Genomic DNA, 21,490 nt, shown 5'->3' with positions numbered 1-21,490 from the left:
CCCTTAAATGCTCGTCTAGCAAACCTCAGATGTGATGAGAAAATCCCTGCTCATGCAGTTGCACATGAATGGGGATGCGACCTGGCCAGCCAGCAAGCAAAATTAGCCTTTTCTGGTCCATCTTTCAGTTTCTTGTAAACCTAGCGAAGCATTTAATCTCAGGTTTTATCATTTACAAATATATGTACAAGTGTCTTTTTATCTATTTGCTTTATTGCTAACCTATAATAATTCAAAGAAGGGATACTGTTTGTTTATTTTATATGAATTTGCTTTTGGTTATGTTAATTTAAGTTTTAAAATTTTAGTTGAATAAAAAAAAAGAAAATTCTGGATTGAAATCTTGGCCTGGTTTTCATATGGTGTTTCCCAATTGCACAACATCGAATGACAGTTTTGCATATGAAGGTGTTGCAATGAAGACCTGCCTCCAGGTATCCATGAAGAAGAGTGTTGATGAGTTTGAGCAGGGTTAGTAGAAAGCCAGTTGACATCTAAAGAGCATATCGAAATTACAACGTTAAAATAAAATCATGGCAGCGGCATCGTGTTTGAGCGGTTAACGCTGTTGCAATACAGAAACATTCCTGGCCCAACCTGCAGGTCAGCTGGGGCCATCTATTGAGTTTGCCTGTGTGGGTTTCCTCCAGGTGATCCTCCCACAGTCCAAAGACTGGATTGCGGGTGTTAAAATTATACTGCATGTCCATGCATGTCTCTTGAATGTAAATAAAGATCGCACTTTCTCCCATGTGTCAACACCTATGTGGTAAATAGAAGTCTGCTTAACATGAGGCTCCGTGTGACCCATCACTGAGGTACGATCCACACTTAAGGCCAGCGGTTTTTATAACTCAACATCACATGCTCGAGTCACAACACTCAAGCTTTTGTTTCTCTGCGTTTTCAGCTCGTCATCGCACCTGAGCCCCAGACGGGAATGGAGTCATCCAGCTGCATGTGTGCTGTCTATCCATCACCTGTGTTCACATATGGCAGTGTGTGCAGGTGGGCTCCGTATGTCAGCCCCTGACATCAGCTAGCCACCCTGCACGCATGTAAAAGAGCCAATGTTATCCAGGACTGGATAATGGACAGCAGACACCGGCAACTCAGCATGAATGTTTTTGTGCATTTCCAAGAACATTTTCTCTGTCAGCAGGTTTTTTCTGTCTGCTATAACGGCTGCTTTGTTTAGCTTCTGGTTTCATGAGAGGAAAATTAATCTCTTCTTATTTTTCACTCTGTGTTCTAATGCCAGGTTTTCTGCTTTTCAGCACCCGTCTTCTCCAGCAAGACTCATTTCCTCCCAGCTGCTAACCAGACATGAATCTGATGTGGCCTTTTCTTTGGTTTATAAGCAAACTCACCATTAGCCTAGCATTATGACTGAAAACAAGGCTTTACCTATCCTGCTATTAATAATATTAACAAAAAGCTTGCTAAAGCTCACCAGACAGCCAGTCTGCAGCACTCCCCATAGATTTGCAAAGAGATTTGTGTAGAGATAGACTGAACAAAAGTATAAAATTGCTTCCTGGTCTTAAAAAAAAGAAGGGGGGACTAAAAGTCCCTTAAACTTGCATCTCCCAAAGGTCTTTAAAAGCCAGAAGGGGATAACTTCAGAGCCATCAGCTCTCTTACTCTGTGCCCTCTTTAAATGCTTTCCTGATGACTCTAGGTGCATAATCACTACTTTCAAATCATACTGAAGTCTATTTTGCAAATTCTGATTATGATGGAGTCAGAAAGGAGGATTTGGTTCAGTTTCACAGTCAGCTCCACCCCTTAGTGCAGCAGAAACAGGTGAACACCTCATCACAAACCAATGGGAGGCGGTAGCTGAGTCCATCTTTCATGCGGTCTATGAGTCCCACACAGGCCTAGAAACCAGTCATTGTGTAGTCTCCAATAAGCTAGTGAGTGGTTGCTGGCTAGGTGTAACTGTTCACAAAGACAGTGCCACATCAAAAATCTCCTTGAGATTGATTTGCTGCAGTCACCCGTAATTTGCCATCAACTCACAGAACAGGAGTAAAAACTATAACACAAACCACAAACAGATATTGGTCACCATCAAAGCAAAAGCTGTGCCTTAGTCCTGCAAGCCAACCATTCAAAACAAGCTGGTTGCAGAGTTGTAGGGTTTCAAGGCAGGTCTGCAATGTAAACTACAGGTGACCTCAACAATCCCAAGGTTTTCCATGCAGCACCGTATACTTCTTTGCAACTAATCTGACCCAGTGACTGCCAGCAATGTCCAGTACTCACTTCTCAATCAGTAAGGAATTACACACTTTTCTGTCCTCTTGTGCAGCGGTCCCCAACCTTTTTTGCGCCACGGACCAGTTTAATGTCAGACGATATTTTCACGGACCGGCCTTTCAGGTGTCGCGGATAAATACAACAAAATAAAATGATATGACCAAGACAAAAGCTGTGGTATTTTGTAAATATAATAATAAATGCAAATTCACTGTGTAATTGTGTAACTTTTTTTAGCAGCATCCTCCTGAAATGTGCCAAAAACACTGAGAGTAACATCCTCCTCTCTGCCCCTTAACTCATTCACTGCCATTGACGTCTATAGACGTCAATTGAAAAACTTACGTTGACTGCCATTGACGTCTATAGACGTCAATGGCAGTCAACGTAAGTTGAACTGAAGCCCACCAGCAGTAAAAGTAGACCTGCAAGGAGGTGCAGGGTTTGCGCACGTAAGGGATTGCGCAGTGAGACAAAAACGTGGTGCAAGTCTTGTTGTGTTTCACTGCCAGCCATTTGAAAATGGCTGGCAGTGAATGAGTTAATACTCTCTGGTAGCTATGGTATGGTAACGCGTAAATATTTATTTCAAAATAAGACACACAACGACAACACGGAAAAAGAGCCAGGGAAACCGAGTTAACGATTGAAAACCCTGAAAACTATAAATTTCACACCCAAGCCTCAACTTTCGGTACGAAAGGACTCACGGACCGGTTTTTTCAAGTAACAAGTAAAGTAAGGGATTACTATTGCAAAAAAGTAATCCGATTACTGTAACTTTCCTGTTAGCACGCTGCGTTACTGTGTTACTAAACCGCGATTTTGTTTGTGAGAGTGTCTCATGACAATGACGTACGAGCGCGTGACGTCCGTGGCAGCAACAGACGTGTGCAGATCAACATGGATAATATGGAGCGTGGGAGAGAGTATGACCATGCAGCGTTTAATGCTTGGAAGTACTGACATTACTTTGAGTTTGATTCTGTAAAAAGTGACAAAACATTAGCATCTGTGAGTGTAAGTACAAAAACATATTTTATTTTATATGCTGGAATATGCAGAAAATATGTTTAAATGTTAAACAAACCTTTTTCTACCTATATTACCCAAATCTTATCAGCTAATATTTATGTAAATATTTAGATTCACGTAAGAAGTTAGCTTTTTATGTGAATTTATTATTTACCATTTTACTATGCAGTCTTATACAACTGATGATCAAATTTCATGTAAGCCTCTTTAGAGTATGTTGATGGTTAAATGCATCTTTGTGAAGACCCTGGTAGATGAATATTAAAAATGACAGGAATGCCTGTGGTCTGGTATATGAATGGAGGTTCCCAACAATGATGGCAGTAAAAGAACAGCCTGATTAGCGCTGGCTCTTTCTGACACATGCAAGTCAGAGTCAGGGTCAGGGTTAGGTTGAGAACAGCACCAGATGGACCTGTGACAGGAGCATTACAGCTGGAACATCTGGATGCCTTATTACAGGGCAACTGCACGCTCTGAAAGCCATGCAGTCTGATGTTTTCTGTAATCCCCATCTTGCACTGCTGCCACGTCACGTTTCAGCAAACCTGAGCTGAACTCTTCAACTGGGCCGAGCAACAATACCCCATCCATTATGCTAGCAATGTTAGCACTAAGGGATTAGGCACTACACAGTGATATAATCCTGTGTGTAATAGGCAGGCCGTGGCTAAGGTCTGCCGCAACTCAATATAGTGTGACAAAATGTGGAAAGAGACCAAAATTCCTCTTTTTCAGCCATTAGTTCTGCAGTATTTCTACCAATCAGGGCTGCAGTCAGTGTATCAGAATCAGAATCAGAATACTTTATTGATCCCTGGGGGAAATTATTTTTTGTTACAGTGCTCCATTTTAAACCAACATTAAGACAAGACAGACAATACGCTAACTAAGAATAGTACAATAATGTATGTTTGCAAGGATTCCCTCATTAATAATTAAAAACATAAAACATGGGATAGGCTTCTTTGGCACACTAGGTGGGCTTCTCCAAATGTTTCTAATTTACAACAGAGTTTGGTTTTTTAAAGGGGAAAAAAAGATGATTTTATACTTCTGCAAATGTGCAAACTGAGATATTTCTGCTAAAAATATAGTTGAGATGCTCTCATGGAGAGAGGTGCATGCACGGCTGTGTAACTCTGTGGATGGCAGCAGTGTAAAAGATTGCTTTGCTTCACTTTTAAACTATCCAAACACGCAGTTCTGATAGTTCAGATTTTAACATAAATATTAACAAAATATTGACTTTTAAGTATAAAAATTCTCCTTGTAAGAAAAAAAGAGAAAAACAGAAAATAACTTGTTTTTTTAATCTTCCTAAATATATGACTGGCATCATTTAGGGGTCTGATTACAAGCGCTAAAGGCGATCGTGGCTCAAAGAGTTGGCAGTTCGTCTTGTAACCGGAAGGTTGCCGGTTCGAGCCCCGGCTCGGACAGTCTCGGTCGTTGTGTCCCTGGGGAAGACGCTTCACCTACCGCCTACTGGTGATGGCCAGAGGGGCCGATGGCGCGATATGGCAGCCTCGCTTCTGTCAGTCTGCCCCAGGGCAGCTGTGGCTACAACTGCAGCTGCCTCCACCAGTGTGTGAATGAGTATTGGAATTGCAAGGTGCTTTGAGGGCCCCGAAAAGCGCTATATAAATGCAATCTATCATATATATATATATATATATATATATATATATCGTTAGCTTCATAGCAGAGGTGTGGACTCGAGTCACATGACTTGGACTCGAGTCAGACTCGAGTCATTAATTTTATGACTTTAGACTTGACTTGAAAAAATGTTCTAAGACTTGTGACTTGACTTGGACTTTTACACCAATGACTTGGGACTTGAATTGGACTTGAACCGGTTTACTTGAAAAGACTTGATATTTCACCCCAAATATAAAATTTAACATGCATATTATATAGAGATTGAAAATGTGACGTCATTCACGGGTAGAACCGCAAAGGATTCTGGGAACTCGTGGCAAGAAGTACTAGCGCACGCAGGCTTTCAATTAAAATCAGTTACACAGCGATAAAAAGAAACACAAAAATGTCAAGAAGCTGTTGTATTATTAACTGCAATAGCCGGTCGCATGACAGCCACGGGAAGCCGACGGGTAAAGAGATCGGTTGTTATCGGATTACGACGTTTAAGAGAAATTGTTCAGCCATGTTTCCGAAGTGACAAACAGGCGACGGATGGCCTGGATTGCAGCCATTCAAAGATCAAATATAACGTCCCAGAACACTCCAGCTCACAGGTTAGTCTGCTCCAAGCATTTCCACAAAGGTCAGTCTGCTGTTGTAGTTAATACGTCATTTTCATAACATAATTGGTGATATAGGTTACAAGCAAGTCTGGCGCTGAACAGAAATTGTTGCACTATGCTCCTTTATTTATTGTGCATAAATAGTGAATTGTCCTGACAGAATATTGTGTTTCGCTTCTGTTATTATGGTACATTGACAAAAACATATACTTTTATTCACAGGATAAAACAGTTGTTTTGTATCACTAATTGCCCAGTACGATTACAGCATACAGTATTATTGTCACTGCTGCATTTCTGTGATGGGTACCAGAAATTATTTCCACTACTAATTAATTACCGTTGAGCTCAAAGGTCCTATTAATAAACGGTTAAGGAATGTGTATTTATGACGACGATTTGTGAGACTGGTAAACTTATGATACGTACGATGGTCTTTCGTTCTACACGGTGCGTTTCAAGGTCCTGCACCCATCCGGCGGTAAACTGTACCTGGGCTTGTTGCAGTGACCTGAAGTTACTAAACTTCATGAGTGTATGCACTCACTCCAAGAAGCGTATAATTATAAATATGCATATAAATATGCTACGATGAGATAGCTGACTTCATCTAACTAGCAAATGTTGTCCAGGCTACGTTGGTGATGCAGTTTTTTTTTAATGTGTATGATATTTTTGTCATGCAATTTTAAAGCCGGTCCTACAACCGCATCCAAGAATAACATGCAGCTTATCTCAGAACTGTCGGTGAAAATTATTCTTGGAGCTAGGTTTAATTGAGCTGCATTTTAAAGAGGTGCAATTTCACAATTTGTGTATATTTTCTAAGTTCACTATTTTGTCATGTGTTGAGAAAAACACAGATTTTAAAATTACATGGTCTAATATTTACATTTAGCATATAACTGCAACATTCTTTTTTTCGTTTTTTTTAATGACTCGAAAGGACTTGAAATTCAAAATTTCAGACTTGTGACTTGACTCGGACTTTTACACCAGTGACTTGAGACTCGACTCTGACTTGCCTGACATTACTTGAGACTTGACTTGAGACTTGAGGATAAAGACTTGAGACTTACTTGAGACTTGCAAAACAATGACTTGGTCCCACCTCTGCTTCATAGCATAAGTGCCTAAGTCATTGGACTAAGTCAATGACTTAGGCACTTATGCTATGAAGCTAACGATATATAAATAAAAGAAACTGTCTTTACAAAGTCTTTCAGAAAAATCTGCAATAGAGAGTTCTAATTTAAGAGTTTCAGATCACCTTTTTGATTGAATTTTAAGGGGAAAAAAATCACAATCTTTAAGACTGGACGATTTAGCTGAAAAAATGTTGCAAGTGAACGTTTAGTATCAGCAATCTTACAGCTTGCCACACTGACACTTAATGCCATGACCTCATTATGTTTGCTTTTCTAAAAAAAAAAAAAAACCACACACACACCAAAAAACGTTGGTGCCCCTAAGCTTCATAAAACCGGACTGGCTTCTTTAAGGCGGCAGGTCTTGTGCCTTCAGGTGTGCTCGGGGCTGAGTTTCTGTTTCATTTATTCTGAACACGTTTTTGAAAAAGCTATTGAAACTTGGCCTGGTTTCCGTTTACTGCTTATAGAGCAAGAAAAACAAAGCAAGTACTGACAGCGTGGACTGGGAAAACTGAAAACATTATAGAACGCTTACTTTGTTTATCCAATATTGTTTTCAGTCTTTCATTCGCAATAACTTCTTTATGGAAAGAAGCAAAGGCAAGACACAAGTAGAAGTAAAAAGAAAGCCCACAGACATAAATATTAAGACAATTTGCACTACATTTTTCCCTTTCACAACATCTTACAGCATCATCTTTGTATGTTAACTAGTTAACTAGAAGAACCGTCTTACCTTATCTAGTTTTGCCTCGATCTCCACCACCTCTGTTTCTACCTCATCAATATTCGCCCTGAAAAATAAAAGCAGGAAAAATCCATTATTACACGTGTGGTAATGTGTAACAAATTGAATTATGTTAACTTATTGGAAAACAGTTGATCTGCAATAGTCTTATTATTCCCCACATTCCCAGAAATGAAACAGAGTTTTGCGGAGCCAGGCGAGACTCCGGGTGTGTTTTTAATGAGCGAGACGCCATCCTGGGAGCAGCTCAGCTCTGTCAAAACAAAGTGATAGACATGGTCTCTCCGCAGCGAGGGGAACATAGCTGTCTGGCTCATCACACAACCCCCAGTCCACCTACTCACTGTCAACACTGAAACCGCACCCAGCCGCATCTGGAGCTCCCCTCTCCACCCTTGAGAGACGTGTGATTTACACCCAGAGGCAGCATGACACAGGCCTTATGAACACCACTCAGAGGCTCCTCCGCATGCTGAGGTCATGTCAGAGTATGTGCGCTGCAAGCACGTCTACGTTCACCGCCCTTATGTGCCGCTCATCTGTTACGGTATGTGCTTCCTGTTGCTGATGGTTTAAATATGATCTACAGCCAGCTTCTTCATGTAGTCACATTTTCCAATTTTTAGCGTGAACCCCAGGGATGGAAATGTTGGTCAGTCGGTCAGACTGGATCTCTTGTTCCAGGCAACACAAATATCCAAGCAGCTGTACAGTTATCTATGAGGCCTAGAGCACACACACTGTTAAAACTTGGCTTTACCGCCAAATACCAGCAGAACTAATTACACCCAAATTCTGTGTTTGCAGATGGCTGAGCACAGCTGATTTGTCCTGTTTGGGATTTCAAATCTGGGAGAACTGGCTCATCCAGTGCTAGTGTGCAATTTGGAAGTGCTGTGTGTTGAAGTCTTCCTTCACTGTTTAATGATAAGGACTTGTTGGATGCCTGGTTGCTCAATTTAACCACCTTTACAAGCAAATGTGCATTACTGCTCACCCCTAAAGACTCAAAATCGTTTGTTGCTTTAATGCACGTTGAGCCAAAATGAAAAAAGGGAGTGACGTTTTGGAATTATCCAGTGGAGTTAAAACGCACAAGGTAAGCATACAAGTCAAACTACCATTAGCATCAGTCTACCCAAGCGCAAGCATGTCTGCCATCTTGAGCCGCCCGTCAGAAATCTAATGTGTTCATAGTTGATGTGAATATCTACAGACTTAGAGGGAAAGCAGTAAACAACAGGTGTTGTTTGCATGGCAAATTTGTATAGCAAGGTCGAGATGGAGGGCAGGAGGTGTGAGAGCGAGGGAAAAGAAGAAAGATGTCTGACAATTCACACTTTTTTTTTTTTTTTTTTTTTTTTTTTTTTACTACACACAGGACTCCTTTTCCAAATTTTATATCAATGTTGTATTACGAATCGCACAGCAGCTCCATCAGATTGCAGTCGTGGCTGGCAGAATAGACATCTCCGACTCATTTCTTCCTCTCTGGCCACTGGTGGATTAATCCGCTTGAACAAGCTCATGGGACGGAGGATGGCACATGTTCTCCAACCCCCACAGCTTCTACTCCCTTAATATGGAACCGAGAGGATTGGGGGAGAGAAATGCTCCAGAGAGGAAATGTCTGTCAAAAGCTCTAACTCGTGCAGAATGGAAACATGCATTACCTAAATAATCAATACCATATTATTCCACATGTGGACACGTGCTGTTGTAACCTCAACTGATCTCCTGCTGAACGGCTCTGAGCCCAACCACGCCCAGGGATTATCTGCCAGTGAGCGAAACTGTTTTCATTGCTGATGTCATTTTAGAAGCTGCTCTTTTTAAAAAATGTGATAGTGCAGCGCTTAGCAGGCGCTCGCTTTTCAAAAGGCTAGTTCTCCTCATGTGTTCATGGCTCCAGCAGTTCTTGGGACTGATTTTAATGTCATGTTTTATTTGCAAATGTCCACAGAAGAGTTTAGATGCTTAGGGTGGTTTTTTTTTATAATAATCGACTACTTGTGAGTTATTAAGAAACGAGATAAGGTTAAAAATAGATAGCAGCTGTTCTAGCAGACTTGCTGCCCTAAAAAAAGTAGTTAACTTCTCAGGGTGATTGGTGAGGTGGATCGTGAGGTGTATTGTATTTTGGGCCATGTCTGCTGCGGTAAAGCAACAGATGAACCTGAAGGAGAAGCTTTTGATTTACCAATCCATCATGTTGTAACCCTCAACTATGGTCATGTGCTCTCAGAAGTAACCAATCTCATTATTTTGGAGTAACCAAAACAATGAGGCTGTTGTGAGAAAGGGTGCTTGTGGGAAATGTGATTATGTACTCATGCTTTCATTTTTTCATTGTAGGTAGAGAGGATTAGAAAGCTATGCTTAAACTTGGGTGATTTTGTTTAGAGTGCTGAAGTGGGGAAGACCGCAGGCAGGACAGTTGAAGGGGGGGTACAATGGGCGGGACACCAAACCCATAAGACTGTGTTGACTTCCAGTTGTGAGCCAGACCTCGCTAGACGTAGTGGGGGTAGGCTAGTTAGCTAGGTCTCCGGATCCATCTGTATTTTATTTATTTTAAGCGCAAATAAAGACGTCTGATTTTGGAAGTAAAAGTTTCCGCCTGATCGCTACCATCAAAAAGAATCCGTGAAATCGGCGTACTTCAACACTGTGAATATAAGGGTCTCTGTTTCTTCGAGTCTAAAGGAATCCCAATCAGGGGAAGACCAGAGCTCGCTGAAAAGATTGTATGTTTCATTTTGTCCAAGATTCAAGATTGATGAAGGATGGGTGGATGGATGTTCAGATGATCCTTCATGTGGTGAAAGTAGAAGCTGTGGTTATCAAGGTCGACCACTGGGCTTAGGCCAACCCTTCAAACCAGCTTATTTTTCATTATGGCTTTATCTGCTACTCATTATTTAAATCCACTAACTGATTATTGGATAAAATACAGAAAAATACTGGGGAAAAAAATGCCTACCACAAAATTTACAATGGGACATCTGAACTGTTTGATGAGATAAACCAAAGAAGATTTACTTCTGCTCAATTTAAGTTTTCTTCTTCTCTTCACGACATACAAGGCGAGTTCAGGATCAAAAATGGGTCGGAAAATTAAAACCAACGTGCCATTTATTTATATCCTACTGCTGTCACTAGTTCTGTGTCTACAGTTTAAAACTAAATGTCAAAACTGAAAATTAAAAGCTGAAAATACCTTCTGCTGGCTCACCTGCAGTACCATGATAGTCCCCACACTTTTGGAAATCACAGGTTAGTCAATGTAATGTTTGTAGGTTTTGTCTAATAAATAGAAATCTGTGATGTTTAGCCCTGCCTGACGGGGGGTCAACTTAGGCCAGGCTTTCAAAACGCTGGCAAAAACCCTGATCATGGAAAATGAAAACCTCAGAATGTTTGGCATGATAACAAATGACTGAAACTAACCAAGTGTTTCAGTTCCAGTCTGTTGGGCAAAGTGGAAAAATCCTCTCAAAACATCGTGTACACAAACACAAAAGATGCCACAAACATTAAACCTCAGTTACGCTGGTCTAACAACACCATAATGTGAACAATGTGTGTCTTGCAGTGATGGACGAGTTTCGGGTACAGCGTGGTGACACCCCAGCTAGCCGTCCCAGATGTGCAGAGACCGGCTCGTAGGACAGCTGCTCCCTCCAAGCTGTATCCCCCCCAACTCCCCTTTTTTTCTGAATGCACACGCCTCCTATAATACATGCAGATGGAGCCTCGGGCCTGTAGCCACGGTAACCGTCTCTTAAGTGGGCCGCAGAAGTCCCTGATGTGCTTGTGAGCACCTCATTCACACCAAGAGGAGCGGGGAAGCCAAATAGTGCCTTACGCGACTCATTACAGGGCTGGAGCGACAAGAGACCACCTCCATTAAAACCTCATCGGGAGCCCATTAAACAGCAGTACATCCAGATGTGGTTCACACAGACGCCACCAATCAACTCACGTAAACACGGCGCTCCTTAATGGCTGATTAAGACCCAACAGCAACACCCACAGTACATTTAAAACACGCCGTCTAAAACATTCATCCGACATGAAGCCGTGTAGTTAAGCCACGGTGTAAAAACATAATAAACACAGAGATTGTGCTGAGCAAGCTGCAGGTCTGGTGGTTTCTGGCTGGTGGCGTGCTGACTGGGCATCCAGGGGAGAGGCTGAGGTGCCTTTTACTGGCCCAAAGTCACAGAACACCTCTGTTTCTCGTTAATTCGAGAACCACTGCACGTCTTAACCAGTTCCACCTGATGCTAAACGGAGATCTTTTGAAATTCTGGAAGGTAAATAAGTGTGATGTCCATGCTGGCCAGCTGTTTTGTGGTTTAAAGTATCTTCTCAGGGAAAATGTTTTCAGTTCAGACAGCAGTGGTGGAAAATTTTAGTCACATCCTTCACTTAAACCAGGTTATTTTTGTGTCCACCTTTGGGTTCTGAGGTTAAGATGTCAGTTCAGCTGGTCTCTAACTATGTCTTAGTCGTGTACCGAGGTTATTTGGAGCTTTTTATCTCAAGAACAGCTGCTGCAGCAGCTTAAGAGCAGAGACCGTGATCCAAAACAGGAAAACAATAAGCTGAAATGCTAATGCAAGAGCTGCAGATTGAAGCAATAATTCTCTTTACAACAACCTTTCTCTCTAATCATATTCCACTGAAAACATTACATAAACATTACAGTGAAATAACATGTTTGTTACAAGTAAATGAAAGGAAACAGTCAGATTAGTAACATGTACATCACAATCATTCTAGACCTCAGCTGTCAAACGTGTGGTTTGGGGACCAGAACCAATCCACCAGACGTTCCAATTCAGCCCACTGAAAATTACAGGAAAGTTTAATTGGTAAAGATGTGTGAATCCCTCACCAAAGGCAAAACAGACACACAGGACACCGAGCGAAACAACACAAACACAACCTGTTTGAACAGGTGAGTTTTAAGCTGCTCTTTATAGGCTGTCACAGAGTCACAGGTGCAAAGAGAGAGTGGGAAGCTGTTCCGAAGTTTGGAAGTTAAAATTTGGAAGTCCCAATCACCCTCAGTTACACAGAATCACAGGAAGGCTCTTATCCAGGGATCCGAGAACCTGGTTTGGAGAAAAGTGGGAACCAAGATTTTAAACTGAAATCTACATCCAACAGGAAGCCAGTGCAAAAGTTTCAAAAATAGGGTGATATGTAAAGATTTATGGCAGTAAGTTAGTCAGTTTACCTGTGATGATTGTTTACTGTTGCTATGACAATCACAACAGCAAAAACATCCATCAAAATGTCAGGAACGCCTGCCATCAAGCATTGAATGAACATCAGTGTGAATCCTGACTTACTGTTACAAGCCTGGACATTTAAACATTTAGACAACCTAATCCACAAATCACCACATCCCAACAGCTCCTCTCACGAGTGGTGGGTCCCCAGCAGGATGGACTCATTTGAAATGAGTCCTGCCAACCACCACGTGTCTCAGCTGGCTTCGAAACACCTATTTGCACTTGTAATATGAATAATATGCAGGATCTTAACCTGTCAAGTATTCAGTATAAAAAGTCCTCAAATAAATGTGAGAGAAAATGTATTTTTACAGGTTTGCAGTAACACAACAAAGGAATGGAGATGAAGGAATACCTTCAGCGTTAGTTAAAATGTATTGTTTTGGCTGCAGTGTGTGAAGCTGTGTGTGATGCTGATGAGCATTCATATCAGAGAGGGTTGTGTTTTGGAGGGAGACACTGAGGCAGAGCCACCTGGTGGTCTGGGCGGACAGCAAGCAGGTGGGATGCTAAAGAGACTGCAAACACTGGGTGCATGTAATGACCCCTAAAATTCAACCAGACCGACAAGCGTCTTCCAGCTGGGGCAAAACCTGCGGCTAAACCTCCAGACAGCAAGCCCACTGGGAGGATGAATTAGCCACTGAGTGATGAAGCAGTGTCAGCACACAGCTGTGCAATAGACCCACTGTTATCTTTGAGTGATCATCAACAATCAGCACACTCTTCAGCATGTCCGCATCATCATTCAAACCCCAGTGAAGCGCGGAGGAAAGGTGGGGTCGGATGAAGGAGTGGAAACGAGGGACTGGAGACGGCACGAGCGTATCTGTAAGTCTGTCTGAAGGCGCGGTGATGGAGCACTTTCTGTCTGGAGAAACTGCATTTTGTCACAATATTGATTGCTTTAGTGCCCTAATTGAGGCTGGACTGCATGGCTGAATGGTTGATTATTGGAGGAGGGAGGGTGAGTGTACTCAGCATACCCCCTTCAGCTACAACTTAGGTTATTTTTAGCTGCATGGCTCCTAATGCCCTCTGCCCTCCCCCCCCTCTTGCTCTTCCAGACCACTCACTGCGTGAGCTAAAAGCAAGATCACAGAGTCACCCCTGGCTATGCCATGCTGACCATTAAATATAAATCTACACAGTCCATTTTCAGAGCTCTAACTCAAAAATAACTTCCCCTGAGAGATGACTGGCAGGACTTTCAAACTGTGGATTTCTCCCAATGCTGGAGCACTGAGTGTCCTCTACTGCAGCCTTTCTAAAAACCAAAAACACTAGAGCTAGAGATAATAAGATGTTCTGTTCTGCAAATGATAGCTTTTCCTTTTTAAAATTGATTATTTTTAATGTGATGTTATTTCAGTTTTTAAAGACTGCTTTGCAAAAATAATGCATTAGTTGGAGGCGGCGATGGATGGCAAGACGATGGTCAGACACCAGGTTTTTTGGTGTCAGTTTCTAGTATTTAATTTGTATTTTATCTATTTAGCAGATCTGAATCTGTGCAATGCATCAATACAGTCGCTTCAAACTAAGATGACAAAAACCAGGTGGTTTTCATAAGGGCTCGCCACAGAAGGTACCTCCATATGTTTGATTTAGCAGATGTTTCGCATCGGATGCCCTTCCCACCCCAATGGGATGTGTCTCCTCCCATAATAAAACCAAGGGATCTTTCGCTTGTTAGGCCATATTACCAAGAGTCAAAGTTGTAAAATGGAAGTCCACAAACTAATCAGTGATGTCATGGTGATTAAACCTATCATTTGTTTACAATTACTGAACTAAACTGACAAGTACACATACAAGACCACAGGCAAAGTTCTGTCTGAACATTTTCTCCTTCTCATGAATCACCATGTTGGAAGAATGCTACATTTTTTCCCGTGATATGTTATTTGAGTTGGGACTATTATTGCTGTGTGACACATAAAGCTGAGGAGGAATAGAAGCAGCCAATGAGTAAGTCGGGGTAAGCAAGCGACCTACAACTACAACCAATGATGCATTCACCAACCAAAACCCTGTGACCTCCATAGAGATTTTTGTATTCATACAGTTGGTGTCACATTTATTTCATCTTTTACCAAGACTTGTGCTTTTCTACGGTCTGCAGTAACCCAATCATTTACGGTGCAGAGGGAGTTCAGATGTTTGCAGTAAAACCCTTCCCAACATATGTTCAAAGCCCTGACTATTGTTTCATAAGCCTTGCCTTTATTTTCCACTTGAAAGCTTAGATGTGTCACTCATACTTAAACTGAACGGCTTTCTGTTCTCCGACAGCTCAGCTCAAATTTCTGCCACAGACTGTGCTGACTGCGTCGCCGCATTAAACCCCCAAACCCTCTTCAGGAACACACATCTGTGCTAATGGCTTCGCAAAAGTGACGTGTCTGCTGCAGCGATAATGACTCATTTATGCTTCAATTGCAGCATCGCTGAAAGTAGAGATTTAGTTACATGTACTGGATGTGTGAGCTGTCACTGGGTTAACGTGGATGTATCCAGATAGGAGCACGTTCAGGGCATACTCTGCAAGTGAAGGGAAGCGTTCACCCCCACCACCAAATATCTGTTTTATAGCCAAATAGCTGAGTGGCAACCATTCACCAACTCTGGCAGACAGACTGCCCTCCAAGCCCACCCACTCATTTAGTGGGTTAATACAGAGATCACCAAACGATTTCAAGTCTCTGATCTTTGCCTCTGTGTATGGAAACTCGCTGGTGTCAAGTTCAGGGAAGGCACGGACCATTAAAATGCAATTAATCAATAAAACAATAATAACAAATGGACTATGTTAGTCAGCTCAAGATCAAAACTGATATCAGATCCAAATATTGAATCCCCAGCTTCAGTGCATGTTCTTTTATTAATTATATTGAGTTTCATTCTTTGAAAACTTTGTTTCTACTCTTCACTGTCAAAAAAGATGTTAACAGTGGGCGTTGGAATTAAGGATGTTGGTGTTTCTTTAGTTAAAAAGACCAGTATAAACATTAGACATTGTTGACATTAAGCAGATTTTAATTTAGTGAGTGTGAGCTACTACTTTTGTTTTATTCTATTATTTCACTGCTGTAAAAGCCAAATTCCTCTGCAGGTATCACATTTTTAAGTTCTGAAGGTGAAGATAAGTATTTTGCTCCAGGGGACACCTGAACTAACAGATCCAGCGGGATAAGCTTCAGGATGCTGGTTATTTGGGATCGCAGGGGCTCAGTGAAGCCCAAAGAAAGGCAGACTGAGTTAAAGCTGCTCTGTGAGTGTCAGAGCCTCTCATATGATCGTCTATCATCCGTTCCTCCCTTATGACTTCACTGTAAAGAATTCACCAGAGCCAAAACTCTGATAAGATGTCAGGAACTTATCGCACTGTATGCATGTGGAGCCCAGCTGAGCTCACTGCTAATAGGCCGCCATCAGATCTCCGCTGAGACCACTGAGAGACGTCTGGCCCAGAAACAAAGGCCAGGAGAAGCAAAAGAGAAAGGTGAAGAGATAGGGAGGATATCTGGACTGCACACGACCTCTCCAAAACCAACACCTGATGTTTTTTCTAGCCAAGTGGGATAGAGTCTGGCTGCGTGTTAAGCGCTCCACCTCAGATGACCAGTCTGCCTGCTGTGGCTGAACTTTTGCTCGTCTGCTCCCTCCACCATCACCACCACTTCCTCCTCCTTTTCCTCTGTCTCTGCCAGACCCATGCCAGCTCTCCCTCATTCGTGCTTGCATTGGCTGTGTGATACTCCTCCGAACACCACAGACCACAGCACATAAATCCTGAGGGAAGCAGCACGAAGCTTGAAGCTTCTCCTCAGAAAGAGATGGAAAGGCACAGCGAAAAATATTCAGCGTAGAAAGAAACTAAAGAAGATTCAAACAGAAGCATTAACGACTTTTTGAATGCCAACAGTAATACCACAGGGACTCATTTATACTAGCATTTGCATTTTTTTTTTTTATATAAGACCATCTCACTGTCAGAAACTATAAATATTCACTGTTTCTTTAATATTTTTTTTTAATTCTGAAATGGCAATTACATCTTCATTTGGTCCCTCTGACTCCACAGGAAAAACCACAGGTAATTAAAAAAGTTCACAAAAAAGCAAATTCAACTTTTATTGCTGGTTTTTGATCCAGCTGTGGTTAGAGACGGCCATCCATCATAATTTACTCTCCAAGTCTTGGTGAGCGATCTCGTCTACAGTGATGATATAAAAGATAGATGATGTTGCCACATCCACACACAGTCTAATGGTCTCACAGCTCGGAACACATACACACTTTTTCTTTTAAAACATACAACTTAATACCACTTTACCCGACTTACATGATATCTATTCACTTCTATCTGCAAGCCTGCCAACATATGTGGACTATCTGCAAATCTGTATTAAAACTGTCTATTTTACAATGTTACATTTTTTTAAAAAGTGAAAAATATTATGTAAAACCATAAAACTGAGGTATTAGTGTTTATGTGTTTTTCCCATATCTATTTGTATTCAGTGTGTTAGCTCCTCCGGTCTTTATTTTTGGTGAAATCTGATTTAAATCATCCTCTCTTTAGTATCATAATGGTTATTTTTAGACTTCAAAAATGTCTCTACAAGGCCTTAGAAGGTTTCATACAACCTTTACACTTCTGACAGTGGCTAAACTGGCTTCATCTGCAAAATTACTGGAAAAGACTGCAAGAACAAAAACGCCAACACATAAGCCAATCAAACTTTGCAAGCTGTGCATGACAGATTCTGATTTTTTATGCTCTCTCTCTCTTCCGTTAGTCTGTTATGTCCTGCTGGACCTTGAAGAATGCGTGCATATTTTCAGAGCTTCCCTTGGTGAGAGACTTGAGCTCTGATGCTGTCCATTGGCCAGCTGATCACAGGCAGCAAAGCGACAACGCAAACAGGCAGGGAAACACAGAGCAGGGGATAAAATTCCCACATAATCTGAGCAGATGAATCCCATCTTCTCAATGCTGCACGACAACAGAGAGACTCTTCAGCAGAAACATTCAAATCAAGCAACACTCCTGCAGCCAAGTGTTGCATTTATATCCTGCCAAAATGAAGGATGAAAATCAGTATGTATCTCATAACAAAGCATGAGATAAAATAAGAGGACTAGTTCGGCGTTTTAGGATTTTTTTTTTCCTGCTGATCTTGCAAAGCTTTAGATTTTTTTTAAAGCCTAGTCGTTTTGAAAGCTGTGTCTTTCCTTTGTTCCCTGGTTTCTCCTCTATTTTAACACTCTCAAGTTTCTCTTTACTCACTCCAGTCACTGCATACAATTATAACCATCTACCAATGTAACCTGGCCACCCAAAGCCTGATTAAGTGGACGGGTCTTCACATATACATGCTAGTTTGACCATGAAAGAATTATTTTGCTGTCTTAGCTACTGCTTCATCACTTCACCTCCTCTACCTGCAAAGACAGAGTAAAGTGAGACTTTATAGAACAGAAACTATACAGTTTTATCTTTAAATTCTAATATTTCAATTCCACTACTGTATAAATAGAACCCAAGCCTTTTTATTGCAGCTCAAGAGGTAGAGCAGGTTATCTACTAATCAGAAGGTTGCTGGTTCAACCCTGCCTGCTCCAGTCTGCATGCTTTGGGCAAGATACTAAACCCTGAATTGCTCCCAATATGTTCATCACAGTGTGAATGTTAGATATAAAGCACTTAGGCTGAAAAAGCATATATGCATATATATATATATATATATATATTATAGATTATCATGATTATGAATAGTTTCTTCCAGTAATTAGCCACAATCATGCAGCCCTGCTCTACATAATTAAAATAGATCAACCGATTTCAAACTTGTTATTAAATCATCAGATACTTGCAGACCATGAACCACCTCCTGTTAACAGTTGAAGAAAAGTCAAGAGATCACTAACGTCAGTACAAGTCGTCCTCTGGGAACCACAAACGTCCGTTTAATATTTCATGGCAATCAAGCCAACAGATGTTAAGATATTTCAGTGGACCAGCTGTTAACCAATTACACTTCCAGTATAACTATATAACAGGCGATTTTTTAACATTTGAATGTAACACTTGCTCAGAAAGAGCTGCACCTTATTCACACTTAAGAGTAAGCACTGACTGCCAAACCCCGACCCCGCCGTGACCTCTGAGCAGCTGCCCTCGGCCCTCTTCTGCAGCACAGAGGGACTCAAAGACAAGAGCAGGGCTCGTCTGCCAAAGAATCGGGAACGTCACGGCATATCTCCTCCGTTTGCTTCACAGCTGCGCAGAAAAAACAGCTGAGGTAGCCTTTCCCGCTCTTTCTGAAATCACGCTCGCTCAAATTCGTAACCGTCTGCTTGAACACATCCGCGAGGACGCCGTGCCGACACACTCCTAACAAAGACATCTACACATTTTGGACTAAAGGAAAAAAACATGTTAAAGGCAGTCAGAATAATTACCACATGATAAAAGGCTCTTTCATGTACAAAATATGCAAATATGTCAAGTACAGCTGCCTCGCTCTCATTGAAGTCATCCTCTGAGATTCTTCTAATAAGGAAAATAACGTTTCCATTTATAACTCGTCTGGCTCGCGGACTTGCGCCAAAGAGAAATGGCAAAACATCTGGATTATCTAATTTTAGCTTCTTCTCAGACAGATTAATGTTAGGGTACACAAACCTGAGTTATTAGCTGGATTTCAGGGCTGAAGACTTGCATCAAGAGTGTGTAAAAGCACAGCCCCGAAATCCACAATTATAACCCTGAAAGTCTCTCTCCTGTTACATCGGAGTTGGATCCGTGATGGTTTTCTTTCCCGTGTCAGCCTTTCCACTAATATTTCAAAGCTTTAACTGCAGGTCAGCTTTGGAACAGACGTCTCCTGCACAATATCTCCTTTCATTCTGCAGTCAGACAGCTGGATGGATTTCAGCACTGAAGACAGTCAGGAGAGAGTGTCTAAAAGCAACATCACATCTCCATCATACATCTGACTGTGGATCTCTCGCTTTTGCCTTTACGAAAAACATATTTTCAGAGACTCCTGATCTATTTGGATAACCTGAAGGGAAGCAGTCAGATACCACGTGTGTTCACTGGTACTGCTGAGTAAGCTCAGATTATTTCCAAATACATGAGCAATAAGGAGGCTCTTGAACCTACCAGCAGCTCCAGAATCAATTTCTCTGATCAGGGCTTGGGCTTGTATATAAAGCTGATGACTGTACAAGAAAGTGAAGCCAAACTAGGCCCAGTGTTTCTCTCAAACAGACTGGACGAGTGTATTTTGTGACTCATTTTAGCATTTCTTTCACCTGGCTTTTATTCTGAAATTTGATGGCTAACAAACTAGTTCCAGAGTTTTTATAGTTTGGCATTTTTAAATAAGTATAGTTTTACTGTTAGTTTTAGTCTCCTCAGTTAATATTAATATATAACTAAAATATTTTATGATATCTAATACCCCCCGGCTAGCTCCAGCTCTTCCTATCTCATGTTTCCCCGCAAACTGGCTGGACACGTAGCTAATGTTGTGCTCATGAATGTCATTGGGTTGCTGTCCAGAAAGTCTATTGCCCTGCAAACGGCGCTTCTCTAACGTCGCTGACAGCGGTTCTTGTTCTGTGAGCTAGAACGCCGCCCAAACCAGAACCTTCAGCAGGTGAAGAGCAGCTCAGAGAGACTTAAGTGAACTAGGACTACTGCCTGCAGTTGCAAGTTACTTGCTGTGGGAGTTGTGTATTAGACCTACACAACTGGCAAAAAGCAATGCCAGCATTTATACTTACGTACGTATTGCTTTACAGTTTTGCAGACAAAACATTTGTTGGCAGTGGAAAGTGTCTGCCCCACCCAATGTCAAACAAATCCACTTAAAAAAAAAATCAAAGATGTTTATAACTACAGAAAGTAGTTCAATTTAGCTGAAAGAAAAGAACAAAACAAATAATATATATATTATACTGTAAGGTGCTTAATAAAGGATAAACCATCTGTATCATTTTCAAACCACATGAAGAAAATACAAAAGAAATGTATAAACCACCATAAAAACTAAAATTAGTCTTTACACACTGTACGACACATCACACCTTTAAGGCTCTTAAAAACCTCTGGAGCTTTGAGGTTAGAAACCCATTAGCTTCCTAATAATATCCCTAGTCTTTAGGGATATTATCTGAAGTCACTGAAGCGTATAAACACAACAACAGACTCAGAGAGGAAGAGAAGATGAGGTCCATCTACAAATGTAACCACCAATTTCAGCGTCCGGTATTTACAGTCGATTTGGAAGCAGACATGTTTCGAACTTCCCGCTGACAGCGCTGTTCTTGGAGAAGGGAGACAATGAACGGGAACGGAGCCAGCGAGTCCCGCGTGACCTTGACTTGTTGCAGGTCGGTGGTGAAGCTATTCTAGGGATTTCATAAACAATACGCTCCCACTTTGCTCGTAATACATGAGCGCACAACAATGCAGGTTTCACTCTCAGCGCTGTAATGGATAAAACACAAGTGTGAGAGCAAAACCACCGCTGCGCGCCGACGACCAGCGCAGTGTGATGCAACAGCCTGCGAACACACTTCAGCAAATGTCACAAAGAAATTAACACACCACATTATCTTTCTGTTCTTCTGACGCTGTGGTCTAGTGATCCCAAAATGGGAAAAAAATTAAATGTGAACAGTTAATTATTCATT

The 21,490-nt window shown here is 41.5% G+C and overlaps 1 protein-coding gene and 1 long non-coding RNA gene across 5 annotated transcripts in view; one reads left to right on the top strand and one right to left on the bottom strand.

Annotated features, from left to right (window-relative positions):
* The window catches only part of LOC147305690 (uncharacterized), a 51,544-nt gene extending 39,957 nt beyond the window's left edge, over positions 1-11,587 (top strand). Inside the window, exon 3 of the long non-coding RNA XR_015126723.1 lies at positions 11,065-11,587. This is a non-coding gene — a long non-coding RNA (uncharacterized LOC147305690). The remainder of the gene's footprint in view (positions 1-11,064) is intronic.
* LOC147305689 (arf-GAP with coiled-coil, ANK repeat and PH domain-containing protein 3-like) overlaps positions 1-21,490 on the bottom strand; it is a 72,080-nt gene that overhangs the window by 37,107 nt on the left and 13,483 nt on the right. For all 4 annotated transcript variants that reach the window (XM_086278613.1, XM_086278615.1, XM_086278614.1 and 1 more), the window contains exon 2: positions 7,458-7,515. In XM_086278613.1, coding sequence (XP_086134739.1) covers positions 7,458-7,515 — 58 coding nt within the window. The remainder of the gene's footprint in view (positions 1-7,457; positions 7,516-21,490) is intronic.

This window comes from Aulonocara sp. 'chitande type north' Nkhata Bay, linkage group LG20 (genome assembly GCF_057382095.1).
Source record: "Aulonocara sp. 'chitande type north' Nkhata Bay isolate Kocher_YH1m ecotype deep benthic linkage group LG20, A_spYH_male_GT1.1, whole genome shotgun sequence".
NCBI classification, from domain to species: Eukaryota; Metazoa; Chordata; class Actinopteri; order Cichliformes; family Cichlidae; genus Aulonocara; species Aulonocara sp. 'chitande type north' Nkhata Bay.
The sequence above is the reverse complement of the archived record's forward strand: the minus strand, read 5'-3'. Positions and strand labels throughout refer to the sequence as shown.